We start from the raw sequence: 17,490 nt of genomic DNA, 5'->3' as shown, positions 1-17,490 counted from the left end.
TATCTTGGCAGAGGAACGTGCAGCCGAAAGCTGGGATTGCTTTCCCAAATTCTTGGCCGCTTCCCTCGCTGCATGTCAAAGCTGGTATCTTTGCCTAATAGTGATCACCCCTCTGCGAGCTGATCACTATCTGGCAGCCTGTCTGCGTTTCCCCAGCCACTTTCAGAAAGAAATCATTAAGGCTCCGATGCCACATAGAGAGGTCTGCAGGTGCGGCTCCTGCCTGCTGCCACCCTCCGAGAGTCCTCCTGCGGGAGGCTCTTTGCCCCCAGCGCTGAGGGGTCTTTACCCTCACCAACCAGGGAAAACAAGCCCAGTGCTATGGTTATTTTCTCTCCACCCAGCATCTAATTTCATCCTCTAAGTGAGAGATTTGGGTTAGTTTCTCCTCTTCCAAGGACAACTCACTACCCACTTTCTTTCCTCCAAATGCTACCCCTCCTACACGCTTCCTCTCTCTCACCCCAGTTTCTTCCCCGTTCATCAGCCTGACCACCACCAGCCTTTTTCCAGCCAGGCACTGAGTCACCAATTGCACTGAGAAGTTACTAGGCTAGAGAACAGTTATGTTTTTCTGAGGAACATCAAGGCACCGCATCTGCTGAGTCACTTGGAGAAGCAGCTCTTCAACCCACGGCTCCTGGTGTGCAAACACCAAACTCCAGCAAGTTTAGGGAGAGGAGCCTGGAGAAGAAAGCTTGGTCCTTCTCTGCGTGGTCTGGTGATGCACACATGGTACCGTAATTCTTCTGCTGTGATGCAGGAAATCAGACTGGGTCTGTTGCTTGGTTACTCAAAACATTGGAAGAGTTTTTCACCCAAATTCCCTTTTTCTGACTAAGAGATCTGGAGACCCTTGGAGCAGGCGGCTTGTTGCTTAAGGGTCCGCAGAAGGTGGCTAAGAAAAGCAAGCTGTTTGTGAATAGATTCACGTTACATATATAAAGAGGGCTTCCCATTTCAAAAGCAGATTATAAAACATTGACTTAATACTAGGTGATTGCCACAGATATAAGAAGTTGAGGGGTTTTGCTTAGTAGCCCAAGAAAATTAAGCTGCCTTAGGGCTGAAACATCCCTGCCCATTCCATTCACACCAGAATAAATTTTGGGCTGAAGATGACCCAATACATCTACTTTGGTAGACAGGAGGTATCTGCAAGCAATGGTAAAAGTCAGTGCTGTAGAGCAAATTAAGTCTCTCTTCTTTCTCTCCATCAGGTTTTATTGCTGTTGTTAATTCTTTCTGTTGCGAGAGATAATCTTTGAGAGAGAATTTTTCTCTCTCCTAAAGTGTATACAAATGCCAGGACATACACTGGCATTTTTCCTGTACCTTTGAGCGACTCATCAGTCTGTACCTCCTTAATTTTACTGAGATCTAGCTGAAACATGTCAAGGAGCCATAAGGATTTTTTCCCATGCAAAGTAGTTTCTTTGCAAAAAAAAAAAAAAAAAAAATCCAGTTGTTCTGTTGCAGCAGAAATTGCTGTTTCATTTTAAAAAATAGTTTTATAAGCAGCAAAAAAAGTCTGAGCTTTCATCTCATGGCAGCCCTGCAAGAATTGAGCTCTAAATAGGGGCTGACTTCCCTTTAGTTTGGGTTATTGCTCACGGCCTTCTTCCACGTGGATTCTCTGATGCCTAACAACAGGTCATCTTTTGCTGCAGCTTTTCCAAAACAGAGGGAAGGAGAAGTTAAGGAGGTCTCTGCCCTCTGCTCCTTTCAATTTTTCTAAAAACAAAAATATAAACCTGAAAATCTTCAATGTGATTCTGGAGGAAAGTTTTTCTTCCCTGACCAACTTTCATGTCCCTTTCCCATACATGTTTGGACCAAGATCCAGATAAATAATCTCCGTAGTCCTAAGCCCATCCTGTGTACAGAAATCGTCCTCAGAGAGGGTGTAAGATGGATTCATATCTGTGTATGACTTTGGAACAGTTGATTCGGTACTGATCAGTCTTTGAGCCATTCAGAGAGATTGAATGAGATGAGTCGTGTGACATTTCAGACCAAAGACCAGATTCTGTGATGAACGGATGATATGAAAGGAAGCACAACCATAATTTATTGCAAAGTAATTAAATGGGATTTTGATGGATAGTGCAACTAGATGAAAAGGTCTTTCAGGTTTGGGATCTTTTTCTTTTTCTTCTTTTTTTTTTTTTTTTTTTTTTTCAGTTCAGTAGTTCAAAATCATAGAATCATAGACAGCTTTGGGTTGGAAGGGACCTTAAAGATCATCTAGTTCCACCCCCCCTGCCATGGGCAGGGACAACTTCCACTAGACCAGGTTGCTCAAAGCCTTGTCTTTGGACCAGGAAGCATGTTTTTCATGGTTGGAAACTCATACATTTAACCAGAAATTCTTTTCTCCACAGAAATCAAAATATTTCACTTGAGTTTTGAGGTTCTGAGCATAAAAGATTTTTACACAAAGTAAAATTGTATGCAAAACAACCCTCCATAAAACTGTATTTTTACAATGGTCAGAAAAATTATTATTCTTATTCTGAGTGATTGACAAATGTGGCAAACTACATAGATGTGAAAAATACTCAGAAGATTGCGGGGGGGAATGTGTATATGTATGCATTTTAGTAGGAAATAGATTCATGTAAAAAAATGTGCTCTGTCCTAACTAGCAGTTTCAGTAAAGTAGATAGATAAACTAGTGTGGGAATTTTCCTCAAATGATCGGGGTTGGGACACAGTGGCAATAAGAAATGGCAAAATTCCTGATGCCACTGGAGCTGTGCTCTGGGTCTAAAAAGGAAACAGTCCCTGAGATTGCTCGATCAAAACGTCTAATTTGGTATTGATAAAAAAAAAAAAAAAGCACACACAAGTGTAACAGAAATTTCCTTACTGACTGTCTTGGTGCAATAAAAGTCCTTAAACACGTGCTTAGTTTTAAATATGTGCTTAAGTCCCATTGATTACAGTGTTAACTTGAAGCACAGACTGAAGTGCTTTTCTAAATCAAGGCTTCCTGCATTTTCCTTAACAGTATTTTATGACCAGAACAAAAAGTAGCTGTAGGATTCATTAGAGGGAGAAGGGAAAAGAAAAGAGAGAGAGAGAGTGCAAAAGGAAGGAAAAACAAAGAGGAGGAAACTTTATGGCTCCGTAAACAGCTGTAAGCAATGTCTCTGGTCGGGTCAGACCGGTCTGAGTTGACAAGGCAGTGTCTCCAATTATATAGCATGCTGTAGCCTGTAAAAATGAAATCAATTTGTTATTTTTCTGGGAGAACATTATAGCGTGAGTTCACACATTTGGTGAGCCTGATGACTCAGTGAAAGCTGAAGGAACTCTCAAACGTGTGTGCGCGCACAACTGAGTGAGGGTATGTGCGTGTGTTTAATGTGACCAAATGCATATTCAAAATACATTCTTGGAGGAAAGGGCAAGAAATATAACTCACTTGCTGCATTAGAACAGTGGATAGTGAAAATCCTGTTGGTCTTACAGGGCTACCTAAACACCAACACGATGGAGCTTTCCATCCATGGTTCTCATTTCAAAATTGGCTTCATCACTGAGGAGTTTCAGGATAAAATTCCCCCAAGCACTTAAGCACTTAAGCAATTTAGAAGTCCAAATCCAATCTTCGCAAGGATCTGAGGTCTTTGAGCCCAGTCCTCCAAGGTATTTAGCACTGACATAGCCCAGAACAGACCTCAGTTCAGGGGCATGAGCATTAATGAGAGGTTTGAAACCACAATATGTAATTTATATTGCTGATCATTTTAAAAAAGTTCAAATTGGGATGCTTTGGGGGTGGGGGTAACTGGGAGGGTTAAGACAAGCCACACTCCTAATTATTATTAAAATTCGTAGTAGGAGTCTAAATATCTTTACATTTCATTGCCTAATATGTTGCCTTCTTTCTTCCCTGCATTCCCCTAATTTAGCACACCTGACCCAGAAAATTTGATCTATTTTCATCCAAAACTTATTCCAACGCCCAAGGTATAGAAGCGTTCTACTGGGTAGAAAGAAGCAGGTTCTCTCTCAGGCCAGCCAGTCGTTGCGTCGCAAACACACATATATGCATACTTTCCATTTGTCATGAAACCCTGATAGGGGTTAGGCTGGGAGAAGTCAGAAGAAAGGCAGCAAAGGTGTTTACATGAAACTTTAAATTACTCTTCTTTCATTTGCAAGTAACTGTTGTTCCTCATCCCAGGTAAATTTATCCATCAGCAATATCATTAGATGAGTTCATTATAACCACGAGATTTACAGCTCTCATAAACTGCCGTGTAGGTGGCAGATTAAAATGTTAAGGCTTATACATCTCTAATACCCTGTACTGCGATCCTGGCAAATCTTAGAAGATAAATGGTGCTGGATGGAGGCAGATCTCAGCAGGGAGACCTCCAGGGAGAAGCCCCAGACACAGGATGTGGTATGGAAACAATATCAGGGTCGCAGTGTCCCAGAGCCAGGCTTGAAAACATGGTTTGAGGGGCCATTATTCTGCTGGATGGGTTGTTTTTCAGATGACATGTATAACAGAGGCGTTAATTGCCTAAGGTAATTAAAGAGTTCCTAAGACTTTTTGCAAGGAACCGGGTTGTTAATACGCATATTCTCTCCTCTTGTATTCTGTTCTGTAGATCCTAAGGGAAGACAAAGTCAAAGAAACATCTCTTGCACTTAGAGTGGAAGGTGCTGAGTGTTGTGGTGTGCCTTAGTTCCTGTGGGAATTCACTGTCCTGGCCAAACCTCAACGCAGATAATTACACTCTACTTTCTTAGCATCCACTCAAAGTTGCGATTGAGTATGTTATTTTCCAAATCCAGATCCAAATTACTATTGTCTATAATAAATAATCTGCCATGGTCCACGTTAGAGAGAGCTGCTGTCTATCTCTCAGCAAAGACTTTCCTTGGTGTCCTCTTACCAGCCTTCCAGGGATTTCTGAGATTCAGCAAAAAAGGGTGAGATTCCTGGTCCCTGCCTTTAGCTTGCTAAAAACAAGGTGTTTAGTTTATGCTCATCACTTTTCCACAGCCAGTGCCGCCTCCTAAGCATCTCCAGTGTGATTCAGCCCGACTATCTGAGGCACCTATCTTAGGATGGGCTGAATTGCCCTCTGGAGATGCTGATCTTGCTCCACGGACTCTAGTAGACAGCTAACTTGGCCAAGATGCCTAACTTTTAAATGGTCAAAGTCGGGTGAGATGAGTCCCACGCTTAGAGATCCTCTGATGAAAGGTGCTAGAGAAATACAATGCTGCATCATCATCACCATCATTATTATTAATGCAGGGCAAGGGTAAGGGAATTATTAATGGGAGAAAAGTTACCTCCATGCCTGCATGCTTGCAGGATCGGACCCAGACGGAAAGTTATGTACATACTTTCTGGGCTAGAAGAGAGAAAGAATTTAAATATAGCTCTTGTGCTCTACTTTAGGATGAAAAAAGAGATATCGAACAAGAGAATGGAAAGAAGAATTAATCCAGTAGGTTTCACTCTTCTTTTTTGTCCAGACTGGAAGAAAAAAAAAAATCTGGAGGGACAGACACCTGCACAGTGAATTTGATCTGTCTAACAACAGGCTTAGATTTCTTAGTTCTTTTTGTGAACCTCTTAGAAATCGTTTGTCGATAGCCAGAGGCTTAGAGACCAAAAGTTGAAGACTCTACTGCAGCCAACACTACAGACACTCATAATTTCTGAATTGAAATATGTCACTTCTGTAATTAGTGTTAGACTGCTTAGGCATAGGTTTGATTATTACTGGGCAATACACAATGAAAAATAACCCCCTCAAACTGAAAAAAAAATATTTTTCATGATAATCAGTTATTGATTTGTGTCTTCAAGAGCTAAACCTATTCTGATCTATGGTAAGCTGCTTTTCAATTAAATTTTCAACAATTTTCAACTAAAACATTAATTAAAATTTTCTTTAGTGTCCATGTTTTGTAATTGCTTGGCTTTGGGATACTTTTATGTCATAGAAGAAAATCATTTCCATCTAGCAGGGACATCAGCTAGCAGAATGATTTCCTTTTCCATTTAAAATGATGGGGTTTGGCAAGCTCCATTTCCTTTCTTTCCATTCTAAAATTTCTCCAGGTTTTATTTTCATTTTCTTAGAAAACCGGAAAAATAATCACAACATGTGCTAGAATATAGGTGGTTTTCTGTGAAAAAGAATGCCATTAAATGAATGAAGATTTATTAATTTTTCTGCCTGTCCACCCACCTGGCCTTTGGGGTGGTGGTTCAGCTCTACAGAAGAGTTTCGTGGAGAACTGATGTATACTGTAGGAGTATAAAAGAAGATGCAGTAAGCTCAACTGCATCTCCTATGCCTGGTCCCTAGCTGTGGTTGAGATGTTCTGGAGTATCCTTCCCAGCTTCCAGTTGTCCATGTTAGGTGGGCATCGTAGCTCTTCAGTCATGTATGCCAGCCCTGTGTGGTGAGGGTTTGTAGGAACTGTATCAAGGCTGACTTATAGATCCTATCCCGTGAGTCTTTTGAAGATCCAGGTGCCACTGGCCACTCAGGGCAGTCTCCATTTTTTGGAAACTTCACAACCTCCTAGTAGCTCAGTTCTCCCCAAATGTGTTTTCAGGCATCCTCTGATGCATGAAGTTCATGCTGCTCAACCTTAGCAGCCCATGGGGAACTATGGGGACACCAGAGAGGGCCTCATTCTGATGCTGTAGGATGGAGTGAGGGTTGCCCACTCATCATTTGCCTGTCAGCCCTTCTGGCCTAGTATGAGGAGATGTGAGACGACCTTTGCTGGGTTTTCTTTATAGCCTGACAGGACCTATGAAGACTTCTCCAGCCACCTTCTTCATTTCAATATCTTAGTGTCATAATACCAAGGCTGTGTTCTGAGTGTGCATCTTTTTTAGATAGACAGCTCGGCACAACTTGTCCCCTTCTTCATAGCGTGGCTGAGATTCACCTTCGAAGAGTTAGAAGCAGCACCATCAGTAGGCAGCGAAAATGAGTGAGAAAGGAAAAGAGAGTGAGGTGAACCTCTGGAGATCTGAACAGATTATGAGAAAGGATTTGGAAGAGGTGCGACGTCCTCCTGTTAGGGGATTCCATGTAAAGGGGGCAGTGTGGAAGAAAACCTAGGGCATATGCAAGCAAACATAAATCCCCTCTATTATAAGCAGATGGACATCCTTTGACTTAACTTCTGCAGCAGGACTGGCTGCCACCTTGCATCTGGGTAAGGCAAAGGGAGCAAAGTCACTGCTATTGCTCAGTTCTCGATATTCAGTTGGGACTTAAATGCTCTCTGAGGCTTATCCTGTGTCATTAGACAAGTTACACTCTTGCTGCACAACATTAATAAATGCAGTTATTTTACCTGGGTCATGGACCTCAGAAGGACGTCCACTGAGGAAGTTCTCAGCCATAGTTGGAGCCAGCAAAAGGCCTCTCCAAGATGAATAGGAAAATAGAGGTCCTACAGAGTTCAAGAATAACAGAATTCAGGAAAAAGCAAGTAGATGTATGGACCTCTACATGCTACTACTGATGTGTCAAGGACTTTTGACAACCATATTGAGAAGGCAGGGACCTTGAAAAGTCAGTAGAGTGGTGCAGCACAGTAAGGTCATCCAGAACTGAAGCCTTCTCTTTTTCTGAAACAGCTATGTGCATATATTTCCTGCATATTTCTTCCTCATAACCTGGCTAGGTTGTCCATTCCAAGAGGGAGGGTACATGTATTTTATTAAGAAGGTGTCCAGGTACTTATTTACAACAGCTCTGCTGAAGGAGCAGATAGATTGAGATAAGGGAAATGAAGAGCTCTCTAGGTGTGTTGGCAAAGAAAAATTCTCACTGAAGGTTGAATTAAACACTTCAGGGCATGCAAGACTTAAAGATAAGCCAAGAACTTTGGCTGTGGACATACAGAATAGTGTTTTCATGGCTCCTCCTTAGCTGATGGGAAGAAAAAGCTAATTGGTTTGAAAAGAACAGCTCTTTGACCCTTTCCCTTGGTTCAAACTTGAGATGTACCTGTTCTGGGGATGGGTGTGTTTGTAAACTTGAGTGCTTCATGAATACTCCAGAGAAAAAGAAGAGGTTGGTGTCAATGCATCCAGGAAGTGTTGGTGTTTAAGAAATTTGAAGACAATGCCTGGTTAGACCACAATAGATGACACTTGGCCCATTTCTTGACACCACATTTTCAAAATCACCCACATGCAGAAGACAGTTTAGAATCAGAGTGAAAAATGCAAAGGACAGGTTTAAGCATTGGAAACACTGAGAAAAAATGAATGATGGGAGCTACTAGAGAGTTGAGTAACACTGAAATGAGATTCTGATCTTTATAGGCTTTCTTAATGTTTTCTAAAGGTTTTGATTGTTGGGTTGTTGGTGTTTTCTGGGGGAACAGGGGAGGGTTGGGGGGTTCATAAGGTTCATATCTCATGATGAATAAAAATGACAGGAAGCTGAAAGAACTTGGTTCTCCTGAAGATAAATTGACTTTAGAGAGAGGGAGAAAGTGTTTGCACCTGGAAGCTGGAAGCAAAGTAGACACCAAAAGAGAGTGCTCTGATAGGTGTTATCACACTCCGAAGTCTGCACCTGAGCTAGGAAAAGGACTGTGCTTAACTATGTTTAACAGCAGAGGCACTGTTCATGGAGGGGTGTTTTGAGATTCCACCCTGTATCTTCAGCTGAAAGTCAAGTGACTACACACACCTCCATGAAATGCCAAATTTGCATTACACTGTCTCAGTGCCTGATGACGCCTTGAGAACAAGACTCTTGCTGGAGATTGTCTTTTGCAGATTAAACTTTCCAGACTGTAACACAGATCAAAGCAAGGTGTGACTGTTTCCCTCCTGTATTGAGAAGGGAGCAGTGTGAAAAGCAATTAGAAGTATTTCTACATGTTTTTATTTTTTTGTTATCTTAGATGATCTTCCCAGCAACGGAAACAAATAGTTGAGGGCACCAACCTATAAACTCCTCTTCCTATGACTGATGTTTTCACTCTACCACTGTAGTAACCACCAAAAAAGCATAGACAGGCATGAGTTTGCCTGTTCACATAAATTAAAGTTTAGGAGACTAGAATCCTAAAATTTCATCCAGGTCCTATTGAAATAGCTCAAGAAAGTCCTGCAGGCTTCACAACATGATGGATGGAGCCTACAGCAGGTTGATTCTGTCTCAGTAGATACTTCATCTTTGGTGGGAATTGGGTAGTGCACTTCTGAATGCTGTGGGAAGGATGTTGGTGACTCTAGTTGACGTGGGAACAAGCTCTACAGATGTTTCCACCAAAGTTAACTTTAGACGCTGGAAAGTGTCCACATCCTGGACTCCCTGTATAGTCAGTGGCTGAACTATTCTCTGAGGGACAAGTCAGAGCAACTAAGTTATTGCTCTTTTCTGGAGGCTTCAATGAAGGCATCTATCCCTTCCCATTGTTTACACAGATAGGACCATCTGGCCCCGAGCATAAAGTTGGCATCTGTGAATACCTCCTTAGCTCCCAGCCCTCAGGGTGTTGAATTTGGAGATGTGGTAGCCTAAGACTCCCCATTCCCAACAAGGCCACAGAGGCAACTCACTCAAGTCCTCTGAAGCCTGAAACACTGTTTTAGAAGGTGCCGTTAGTCCAGAAGTTGTGACCCAGTGTTTTGTGTATAACTTAACAATGAAACAAAAATGTACACAGTGCAGTCAAAATGAAAACACCCTTTGGCTTGGCAGGGGCTCCATTTCACAGGTGCTTTTCTGCCACTAGTTGTTCTCCGAATTAGTCTAAAGCTCAAGAAAACCCACATCAAGCCGCTTAGATAGGGAAAACATGTTAACTGGGTCCTTTTCTTGGTCTTCTCCTGTGGGTTTCTGCATGTTCCTGCAGGAACTTGCCTCCTTCCTACAGCTGACCTCTTTGCATGGACTTCAACACAGCATCTAGCTTTCCTGGGTGGGACTTTTTCAAGGAACTTAGCCATCACAGTTGTTCTGTATCATGGTATGATTCATCTGGAGACTTTTACAGTGCAGACATACCCCACTCAACCAGTCACCCAGGCTCTCTTGATAGTCTAGCCAATACAGTCAATGGAGGCAAGGCCATGATTCACCCGATCCCAAAGCAGACATCTAATATTGGGCAGATGAATCGCGCCCTAGAAGTGCCTGTTTCTCTCCACTGACTGATTACAAAAGCAGGCTGGGGTGAGTAGATCAGCTGGAGATGTCCATGTTGCAGACATCAGAAGACAGGTGAGATGAACAGAGTTCCTAGTCAATGTGAGCTGCCTGTCACTCTCTTTTAACACAATGAAAGGAGGAACTTCTGGAGGGCAGTTCATGCTACTTTGCTCACCCTCCCTCCCTGGGGTAGGATGAATTGTCCTCTAATGTGAGATGAGATCAGCCTTCTTCCAAAAGTGCAGCTGAGGTGGAAAGAAGCACCTAAGTTTAGGAAATCAGCTGAAAAACTTTCTCTTTCCCAGGCAACCTCTATCTTGCCCATCTAAACTTCATTTACCAGGTGATGTCTTGGAGGGCACTGTCTTGGCTGAGCTGATTATCTTGGTGTTAGACTCCTACCTAGAGCCACTTGGAATGCAGAAATGGATGTTCCTATGTCTCACCTGCCTGGAAGGGACTGGTTTGTATAGCCAAGTCTACACACACTTAGCAAAGCCACTGAGTTCAGTCTAAAATCCCCTGGTACCTGACCATCTGAATGCCCATCTCCTTTTCACACCTGTCCCATCTTGCCCAGGTACCCACCAGGAAGGGACCTAACTGACTGCAAGTACCCTTCTCCCACAAAAAGGACAGACATTTTAAAACATTTTTTATCCTGGCCCAGAGAACTGCTAAAGTCAAGACAATTTTCTTACGAACTCTAGCAATGATAGAATTTGACAGGCTGAGAGAGTTGGCGTTGTTCAGCCTGGAGAAGAGAAGGCTCCGGGGAGACCTTATTGTGGCCTTCCAGTACCTAAAGGGGGCTACAGGAGAGCTGGAGAAGGACTTTTTACAAGGGCATGTAGTGATAGGACAAGGGGGAATGGCTTCAAACTGGAAGAGGGGAGATTTAGATGAGATATTAGGAGGAAATTTTTCACTCTGAAGGTGGTGAGACACTGGCTCGGTTTGCCCAGAGGAGTTGTGGAAGCTCCATCCCTGGAGGTGTTTAAGGCCAGGTTGGACAGGGCTTGGAGCAACCTAGGGGGAGGTATCCCTGCCCATGGCAAGGGGGTTGGAACTGGATGACCTTTGAAGTCCCTTGCAACCTAAACCATTCTATGATTCCATGATTCTATGAATTCTTGTACTTTTTTTCCATTTTCATCAGAGCAAAAGAGAGTGAAGGCACATTCCCTGACTGTCCTGTTGATAATTGAAACACACCAGGTTGTTCCCAAATGAAAACCACACAGCAAAAATGAATGTAAACAGAAATACACACTGCCCAGGCAGGTTTCTGTTTGTCATTAATTCTGAGAAGAAAAGTCATTCAAGAGATTTAATTAGAAGAAAAGGAAATTATACTCTAAAAATCACTTCAGTTTTAGTAATCAAGGTTATTATTAGAAGTACCAGTAAAAACACTTTAAAAATCTATCTAATTAGCTACCTATCTGCTGATCTCTCTGCATAGCTGACTTGTTTGTCTCTAAGGCTCCAACCAACATAATGGTTCATGGACACTCCTTTCAACAGACTTCCATTTGGCTGAGCCCAGAATTTGCACTCAAGTTTTGTTGTTTTGTTTTTGTTTGTGTTTTTTTTTTAAATTTCACTCTCCTCCCTTTAACCAAAGCAATGTATAGATTGATAGTCAAAGCCTGCTTACCATGTCCTTCTGACAGTACAGAAAACCTGGCATTATTTTGTGAAAATACAACCCTACTTTTGAAAATTCCCAAATTTAAACTGGTGTGAAAGTAAAGTGAAAATCTACTTAACTAGTATCCAGAAGGACGCTGACAGCCATTTAAATAATTTATTTTCAGAAAGTTTCAACCAAATTAGAAAGCCCCAGTATTAAGGTTTGCATAGCACATGCTTGGCTTAAGCAGGTGTGGAAATGCTTTGTTAAACAGTAGAAAACCTTTTCTGGACCATACTTTCAAGGTGGTTACTGATATGCCAACCATGACTCCAAACTTGCATCCACCTACGCATGAATATGGGTGCAGTTGTTCACACAGGGGAGTAACATATCACCTCTGCTATGAGGACAGACTGGGACAGTTGGGGTTGTTCAGCGTGGAGAAGAGAAGTCTCTCAGGAGACCTTAGAGCCCCTTCCAGTACCCAAAGTGGCTCCAGGAGAGCTGGGGAGGAACTCTTGATCAGGGAGTGGAGCAATAGGATGAGGGGTAATGGTTTTAAACTGAAAGAGCGGAGATTTAGAGTAGATATCAGGAAAAAATTCTTTACTGTGAGGGTGGTGAGACACTGGCCCAGGTTGCCCAGAGAAGTTGTGGCTGCCCCATCCCTGGAGGTGTTCAAGGCCAGGTTGGACGGGGCTTGGAGCAACCTGGGCTGGTGGGGGGGGTCCCTGCCCAGGGCAGGGGGGCTGGAACTAGAGGATCTTTAAGATCCCTTCCACCTCTAATCATTCTACGATTCTATGATGTTGTACCCATGTTGATCCATAGGAGAGTTTTTTCCCCAGGTTGTTTCTAATCTAGCAGGGCTATATTTCCATCCCCTTTCCTCTACAGCACAGGAAATGTAACAGCTCATGAAAGCATCATGGAGTAGTGAGTTTATGTACCACTCCTGCAGCATTTAACTCAGGGTTGGGTTTTTTAAGTTCTCAAGGTCAAAACCGCTTGAGTCAGTTCCAGTGCACAGAAGTTACCCGGTAAGGCTCAAACGTACAAAGTACACTGCTGAACTGTATGATGGTTCTCAATTTGTGTTGTTCTCCTTCCAAAGACTTGGCGTATGGTTTCTTCTAATGTTGGTGTTATCACTTTGTGTAGCTCTGAAAGTGCTTTTGACTCTCCAATCCTTGGGCTTCCTTAGCTGCCAAAATTTCCGATAAAACCTACCTGCTCTTGTACAGGTGTACTTGGCCTTCAAATAAAGAAATATGGTTTTGACCCTCTAGTTGCAAAGTAAACTAGCTGTATGAGCTGGGCATCTTTGGGAAGAAGCAGCACAATGATGGATTAAGGCTTGAGAGGATGAAGAAAAGGGAAGGAAGATATTAAAGGTAGAGTTGTTGCCTTCTTGGGCTTGTAGGGAACTTTAGGAGAGAGATGATGTTGTTTTGAGGAGGGATGACAGTGAAAAGGTAATTTTCTGGAGAGGGGAATGCAGAGGAACTGAAGATGTGTTTTTTCTGTCCCCATTCTTGTGAACCAAATACAAAGGTGAAAGGCAGCTTGACAGCATCTCTTTTTCCTTGTGTTTTTTTTTTTTTTTCCCAGGTCCTTGGCAATCGGTCACCAGTATTCCTCACTGGGAACTCAGCCCATCCTCTGCGGGAGCATCCCAGGACTGGTACCCAAGCAGCTACGTTTCTGTCGGAACTATGTGGAGATCATGCCCAGCGTAGCAGAAGGGGTAAAGATTGGGATCCAGGAAGGCCAACACCAATTTCGAGGCAGGAGGTGGAACTGCACAACCGTCAATGACAGCTTAGCCATCTTTGGGCCTGTGCTAGATAAAGGTGAGTGCAGTGTTATGGGTTTGCCAACAGCAACATCCATGGTGGAGTAGCAGCAGAGATCCTGAGAAACCTATTGTGAATTCATTTACTTGTGATAAAGTGCCATGTAAAATGGGCTGCTGGACACAGGAATTAAGCTTGATAAAGGAGTCATGTGACACAGGCAGGGAAAATTTTGTTTGCCCGGGACCTCATCCAAGCAGTTCCAACCTGACCCAGAAGTTCTTTCGTAGAGACAAGATAATTAAGCTTTGTCATAGGGATAGCAAGCAAATGTGTGCCTCCCCAATGTAAGGAGGATGGTTACACACCACCTCCATTGTACAGCCAATAGCCAGTCACAGGTAACCACTACTTCTACATGAAACCTCTACTGGGATTGTATAGGTGACCCAGAGAACTGGGAAGTGCCCCATTTGGCAGTGGGCAGAGAGTGGGGTCATCTGCTTGGAGCAGGACCTTGGACTAGAGATCTCCCACAGTCTCTTTCAATATGAATTATCTTATGTCCCTTGGAAGGAACACAAAGGATTGTTGTGTTTTCAGTGGTCAAGTTGGACGTTTGGCTCTTTTTCTGACCCCACAGCATTTCGGTGCCACATTTTCAGTTCTCTTGATGACTGCAGAGGGGAAATGAAGGGCTGTTGGGGATGGTTACTAGGGGATGGACTTATCAGATAACATCAGTTTTGGTACCATAATGGGATAAAATGAAGATCAAAGGCCTGAGGAAACCTCCATCAATTAATCGTTCTGCTTTCAGTGGTTATGAACATGGCAAATTAAGACAGGGTGTCAATTTAGGCAACTAATTTTGACACAGCGCCCACTGATACAAGTGGGAGCTCTTGGAGATGTTTTGCCCTGTGTTGTTGAATGCAGTGGGATTTAAGCACTTGGCTAACTCTGAGTATCTGGTCTTTTCCCCTATAAATTGGCAGGGGACTTTTTTAGCCCATAAGAAATGTTTTATCCTTCTTTGCCCTCGTAACATGTCTTTTAAAGTCCAGCCTGCTCCTGCTGGTTTCAGTAAGTCTGGGTCAAGCTCTGCCTTTCCCTTTAGCACAAAGGGGTTCATCCAAGAGGCAGACTTGCTTTGCATTTGATTCCTGCCCAGATGGTGAGTCCAGGTGCCCTGCACAGAGCTGTGCAAGAATATGGCTGCTTTCTCTGAGGAGAGCACCAGCAGGAGAGACTTGGAAATACTTTCTCCCTTCCTTCCTTCCTTCCTTCCTTCCTTCCTTCCTTCCTTCCTTCCTTCCTTCCTTCCTTCCTTCCTTCCTTCCTTCCTTCCTTCCTTCCTTCCTTCCTTCCTTCCTTCCTTCCTTCCTTCCTTCCTTCCTCCCTTCCTTCCTCTTTCTCTCTTTCTCTCTTTCTCTCTTTCTCTTTCTCTTTCTCTTTCTCTTTCTCTTTCTCTTTCTCTTTCTCTTTCTCTTTCTCTTTCTCTTTCTCTTTCTCTTTCTCTTTCTCTTTCTCTTTCTCTTTCTCTTTCTCTTTCTCTTTCTCTTTCTCTTTCTCTTTCTCTTTCTCTTTCTCTTTTTTTCTTCCTTTCTTTAGTTTTGCAAAAAAGTAACAGTTACAGGTTTCTGACAATCCAAGAGCTGGTATTATTTTGTTTTGAATAGTGGAGTAGCAGCATTTGACCCTGTAGGAGAGAAAAGGGAGCACCTGGGATAGTTTCAGGGAATCTCCTGAGTTAGTGTATGTAGCTGAAATGCACCCACCTTGGGGCGTGTTCTTCCAGTGCTTGCCATCTGGACATCGGGGTTTTGTTTGGTTTTCCCCTGCTGCATTACTCAGAAGAGACTTGGGCATTTCCTCTTGAGGGAATTTTGAAAAATAGGGCAGCCAAGAGAGAGCAAAGCCTTGATTTGTATCGTGGCATGGCGTCCACCAGCCAAAACAGGTGTTTTACATGCACCCAGCAGGAGAACGGGTGGTTTCAGCTGGTGGGGTTATCCTGTTAGAGCTGGGAAGCTGAAGCACCATATTAATGCTGGTGCCACTATTTGGGTTTAGTGGTGAGAGATCTTCCCAAAATAATTAAGCCCGTATCAAAGTGTCATACCACACTGTTTTGCATGCAATTAAAACGCCCATTCTGGGTACATCACCCTTAGGTTGAATTAGGCCAGCACAGCCAAACTGAATATTTTTCCCATGCACACAAGCCCAGCGTGACTTGCCCAAGATCATTGACTGGGCACAGGCAGTAAGCGAGCCAAACAACCCAATGCCTTTGCCTCGTCACAAGACTGGATGTCCTCAAGGACACATGGAGCACCTCATGCTCCCAGATGGCCTCGGATTAGATGCTCCACATCTCCCGTAACAATTATACCCTGTGCATGAGGAAAGTGATCCTCAATTCCTTGCTGACCGAAGGAACCCCCATCCCACAAGCTGCCAAACGGTCTTATCTCACAACGATGTCGACACGAAGGGTCTGTCCCTACTTGAGACTGCAGGCTTTTGGTAGTCGGGCTCAGGGAGGGAAAGAAGGCTGGGACGATTTCATAACTGAAGAATGTTGTTCCTTGAGGGAGAATCAAACCACCCTTCAGTTTTGCTTCACCTACAGCAGGAGGGGGGAGAAAAAAAAACAGCTCAGTCACATTCTTGTGCGGCAGATCCCCCAGGGTAAGAACATATTTGAGCTCCTACCCAGAAAGAGAGAAGGAGAAAAGGAGAGAAAGAAAGCGAGCAAAACTCTACTTTGCAGCTTGGATTTTAAGTCACCCAAGACCTAACTTCAGCTGCTCATTTGAGTCAATAGGGACCCCATCCTCCCTCAGTCACTAAAGCAACTCGTTTTTGCCTTATACGACTATCTGCAGTTCTTTCATTGAAAAGGACTGATTTTAATGCCTTCAGGAAATACTTTCTAGGCCCAAATCTCACTGAGGCTGCCTCACTGTCTGGGCTGCCCTTGCTGCTTAGGTCTCTCATTGCTAATTCAGGGCTAGGCTTGAGCTGTGATTCAGCGGTGCCAAACTGTCACCAGACTCTGGTCCTGTTAAGAGCCATATTCTGATATCTCGTCTGAAACGAGTCTCTTTTTCCCCATCAGCCTGTTTATGGAAGGAAATCCCACCTGTTTTAGCTACAACTATATTTGTATATATTTCTTTTTTAACATTTCCATAGCCAGGCAAAATGAATCACATATTAAACAGCAATGGCATTTATAAGCCCAGCTACAGAGGAATGGTGATGTTCAGGGGGTCCAGACCTGCTGCTATTTGGAAGCAATACTTGACAAGCTTGGCCGTAAGTCACTCTAGCTCTTCATATGTCACTCACGACACAGGAAGAGCAGAAGTCCCCCATCCCATCCAGCTATTCAGTTATTCAGTTTTGCTTGTCCTTGGCTGTGGAATAAACGTTCCCTGTTCAAAGAGAACTGAGTCACCTTCCTTGCTGTGCTGTCCTACCTGCATGGGGAATGATTCAGGCATTAGCAGGAGGTGAAATTGCTACGGGGCTGTTGGAAGAGGGGCTTTCTCTTCTTTTGTCATCTTGGAAGCATGTGAGCAGCTGTACAGCTCCAAAGAGAAACATTCAGCTAGGTGCCACTGTTGGGTCTTTCTTGCAAAGCACTAGGAAATAGATGGCTTGGGTACCCTAAACTACTGGGAATGCAAAGAAAAGGATGCTTATATAGGAAAAGAAGTGATCCTGGTCTCTTTTCCTCTACCTGAACCTGCCTATCTGTCTATCAGTCATACATAAGGAGCTACAGTTCATATGATTTCTAGTTTCCCAGAAGCTCAAATCTCACCTACTGGACAGTGGGAAGAACCCCCTCACTTGAACT

The 17,490-nt window shown here is 43.4% G+C and overlaps 1 protein-coding gene across 1 annotated transcript in view; it reads left to right on the top strand.

Annotated features, from left to right (window-relative positions):
* WNT3A (wingless-type MMTV integration site family, member 3A) overlaps window positions 1-17,490 on the top strand; it is an 88,533-nt gene that overhangs the window by 38,110 nt on the left and 32,933 nt on the right. The window contains exon 2 of the mRNA XM_009880503.1: window positions 13,432-13,673. Within this exon, the coding sequence (XP_009878805.1) occupies window positions 13,432-13,673 (242 nt within the window). The remainder of the gene's footprint in view (window positions 1-13,431; window positions 13,674-17,490) is intronic.

Source organism: Charadrius vociferus, unplaced genomic scaffold, assembly GCF_000708025.1.
Source record: "Charadrius vociferus isolate BGI_N301 unplaced genomic scaffold, ASM70802v2 scaffold12, whole genome shotgun sequence".
In the NCBI taxonomy this organism is placed as follows: domain Eukaryota; kingdom Metazoa; phylum Chordata; class Aves; order Charadriiformes; family Charadriidae; genus Charadrius; species Charadrius vociferus.
Note: the sequence above shows the minus strand (reverse complement) of the source record. Positions and strands in the feature narration are given on the sequence as shown.